The sequence below is a fragment of the Gavialis gangeticus genome, unplaced genomic scaffold, assembly GCF_001723915.1.
Source record: "Gavialis gangeticus isolate Ggan-Ray unplaced genomic scaffold, GavGan_comp1, whole genome shotgun sequence".
Lineage (NCBI taxonomy): Eukaryota > Metazoa > Chordata > Crocodylia > Gavialidae > Gavialis > Gavialis gangeticus.
Window position 1 is genome coordinate 686,175 of NW_017728991.1, and position 3,409 is coordinate 689,583.

Here is a 3,409-nt window from a genome sequence, read left to right on the forward strand (position 1 = left end):
TTTCCCCCCCCCCCCCCCCCCCCCCAGCATCACACAAATGCTGCAACTGCCCCATGGGAGGATGGGGAAGGAATCCTGTAAAAAAAATAATGCTGCACCTTGACTATGGCTTATTCTTGTCCTCTGCAGGGACTGAAGTACAGTTTCCTGGAGGTCTTCCCTAAGATCACATGCAAGTCTCCTAAAGAAGTGCTGGAAATGGAGACGCAGGGAGGCCCGTCCCGGGATGCCACGGAGCCAGGAATGGATCCAGAGGAGTTCTGCAGCGAGGCCTTCCAGAGACCTTTCCAGTACCTGACACGATTCGACTCTGGGGACAACCTCGATCTGTTCAGCTATGACAGGGGCTCTATCGAGGGGAGTCCCGCGGAGTGCCTGCAGCGGTTCCTCATGCACTGCGGCGTGATGGACCCCTCGTGGTCGGAGCTGAGGAACTTTGTTTGGTTCCTGAACGTCCAGTTGCAAGACTGTGAAGCTTCGGTCTTTTGTAACCCTGACTTTGTCCAGGACACTCTGCAGGGTTTCAAACACTTTGTGGTGACCTTCATGATCCTAATGGCCCGGGATTTTGCCACCCCCTCTCTGAACATCTCCGATCAGAGCTCAGGGCGATCCACCTTTGACTTGGAGGGCGTCACGGAAGCAGATCTCTTTCCTTTCCGCATTCGGAAGAAGTGGGAATCGGAGCCCCATCCATACTTATTCTTCAACGAAGACCACGTGTCCATGACCTTCATTGGCTTCCATCTCGAGGCCAACGCTACTGGTAGCATTGACGCCGTCAGTCCTTTGAATGGCAATATCCTCAAAAGCAACGTCATGACCTCCCAGTTGTACAAGGGGCTGTCGCTTCAGCGGGTTCCTTTCAACACAGACTTTGACCAGTTGCCCAGACACGAGAAGCTAGGGAAACTGTGCATGGTTTTGGGAATCGAGTGGCCCATGGACCCCGACGAAACGTATGAGCTCACGACGGACAACGTGCTCAAAATCCTGGCCATTGAGATGCGGTTCAGATGTGGCATCCCAGTTATTATCATGGGAGAAACAGGCTGTGGGAAAACCAGGCTTATCAAGTTCCTGTGTGAGCTGCGCAGGGTTGGCTCCAATGCAGAGAACATGAAGCTGGTGAAAGTCCACGGAGGCACCAGTGCAGAGACGATTTATGCTAAGGTCAGGGAAGCAGAGGCTATCGCCAAGACCAATAAGGAGCACTATGGGCTGGACACGATCCTGTTCTTCGATGAAGCCAACACGACCGAAGCCATTAGCAGCATCAAGGAGGTGCTGTGCGACCGTACGGTAGAAGGGAAGCCTCTGGACCCCTACTCAGGCCTGAAGATCATTGCCGCCTGCAACCCTTACCGTAAGCACAAAGAGGAGATGATTCAACGCTTGGAGTCAGCGGGTCTCGGCTACCGCGTCAAAGCAGACGAGACCAGAGAGAAGCTTGGCTCCATCCCGCTGAGGCAGCTCGTGTACCGCGTCCACGCTCTCCCCCCCAGCATGATCCCTCTGGTGTGGGATTTTGGGCAGCTGAACAACCTGACGGAGAAAATGTACATCCAGCAGATTGTTCAGAGACTCACCGACTTGGTCCCAGCAACAGAAGATGAACTGAAGGTCATCACGGAGGTGCTGTACATCTCACAAAGCTACATGAGGGAGAGGGCTGACGAGTGCAGCTTCGTCAGCCTCCGGGATGTAGAGCGCTGCGTGGAAGTGTTCAAGTGGTTTTACAACCACAGCGATCTCCTGCTGAAAAAGCTAGAGGAGCTCCCCGCGAAGAGGTCTGAGAAAACACCCGTAAAAAGGAACAAAGCCCTCTGGGCTTTGGTACTGGCAACTGGGGTCTGCTATCATGCGTCCTTGGAGAAGAAGAACTCGTACAGAAACAGGATTTCCAAGGCCCTTCCAAAGCCTTACAACAACCAGAAAGGGATTTTGGATGAGATCTGCCTGCTGCAGGACGTCTTTCTGCATGGCGTGCAGCTGAGGAAGACCATTGCCAAAAACGCGGCCTTGAAGGAAAATGTCTTTATGATGGTCATCTGCATTGAGCTGAAAATCCCCCTCTTCCTCGTGGGCAAGCCTGGAAGCTCCAAATCCCTTGCCAAAACCATCGTGGCGGATGTCATGCAAGGCCAGGCCGCTTATGTCGATCTCTACAAGGAGCTGAAACAGATCCACTTGGTGTCCTTCCAGTGCAGCCCTCACTCGACACCCGAGGGGATCATCGGGACCTTCAAGCACTGCGCTCGCTTCCAGGATGGGAAGAATCTGGACGAATACGTCTCCGTGGTGGTGCTGGATGAGATTGGGCTGGCCGAAGACTCTCCGAAAATGCCCCTGAAGACCCTACACCCGCTCCTGGAAGACGGCTGCATCGACGACGATCCGCTTCCGCACAAGAAAGTTGGTTTTATCGGCATCTCCAACTGGGCCCTGGATCCAGCCAAAATGAATCGGGGCATCTTTGTTTCCCGCGCTGATCCCAATACCAGAGAGCTCATTGAGAGCGCAAGGGGGATTTGCTCTTCGGACCCGGTCACCCAGAAAATTGAGCAATACTTTCCCCTGTTTGCGGAGGCATACGACAGGATTTGCAAGGGCCAAGGCAGGGACTTTTTTGGGCTGCGCGATTACTACAGCCTTATCAAAATGGTCTTTGCTCTCGCTAAGTTCTCACAGAAAGAGCCCACGCCTCGCGACATTGCGCAGGCTGTTCTCCGTAACTTCAGCGGCAAAGATGACATCAACGCCTTGGACACGTTTACCTGCAGGTTACCGGACAAAGAAGAAATACGTGCTCACGACGTCAGCACCATTGAGCTCGTCCAGCAGAACATATACAGCGACGGTAAGGACGACGAGTGCAGGTACCTGCTGGTGCTAACGGAGAACTACGCGGCTCTGCAGATCCTCCAGCAGGTGTTTTTCACGAAGAGGCAGCAACCAGAGATTATCTTTGGCTCCAGCTTCCCCAAGGACCAGGAATACACCCAGATCTGCCGCAACATCAACCGTGTGAAGATCTGCATGGAAACGGGGCAGATGGTCGTCCTCCTCAACTTGCAGAATCTCTATGAAAGCCTCTACGATGCCCTGAACCAGTATTACGTGCACCTGGGGAGCCAGAAGTATGTTGACTTGGGTTTAGGCACCCACCGGGTGAAATGCAGAGTGCACCCTGATTTCCGTCTGATCGTCATCGAGGAGAAGGACGTGGTGTACAAACGCTTCCCCATCCCGCTGATCAACAGGCTGGAGAAACACTACCTGGATATCAACACCGTCCTGGACAGGTGGCAGAGGGATGTTGTGGAAGAGCTGAAGAGATGGGTGAATGATTTCACGGCGGTTGACACCGAGAAGCAACTCTTGGGCCAGCAGAAGTACAGCCCCTCTG

At 53.7% G+C, this 3,409-nt stretch overlaps 1 protein-coding gene across 1 annotated transcript in view; it reads left to right on the forward strand.

Annotated features, from left to right (window-relative positions):
• LOC109295861 (E3 ubiquitin-protein ligase RNF213-like) overlaps positions 1-3,409 on the forward strand; it is a gene marked incomplete at its 5' end in the record, with an annotated part of 58,636 nt that overhangs the window by 25,038 nt on the left and 30,189 nt on the right. Inside the window, one exon of the mRNA XM_019514963.1 lies at positions 130-3,409. This exon is cut by the window's right edge and continues 302 nt beyond it. Coding sequence (XP_019370508.1) covers positions 130-3,409 — 3,280 coding nt within the window. The remainder of the gene's footprint in view (positions 1-129) is intronic.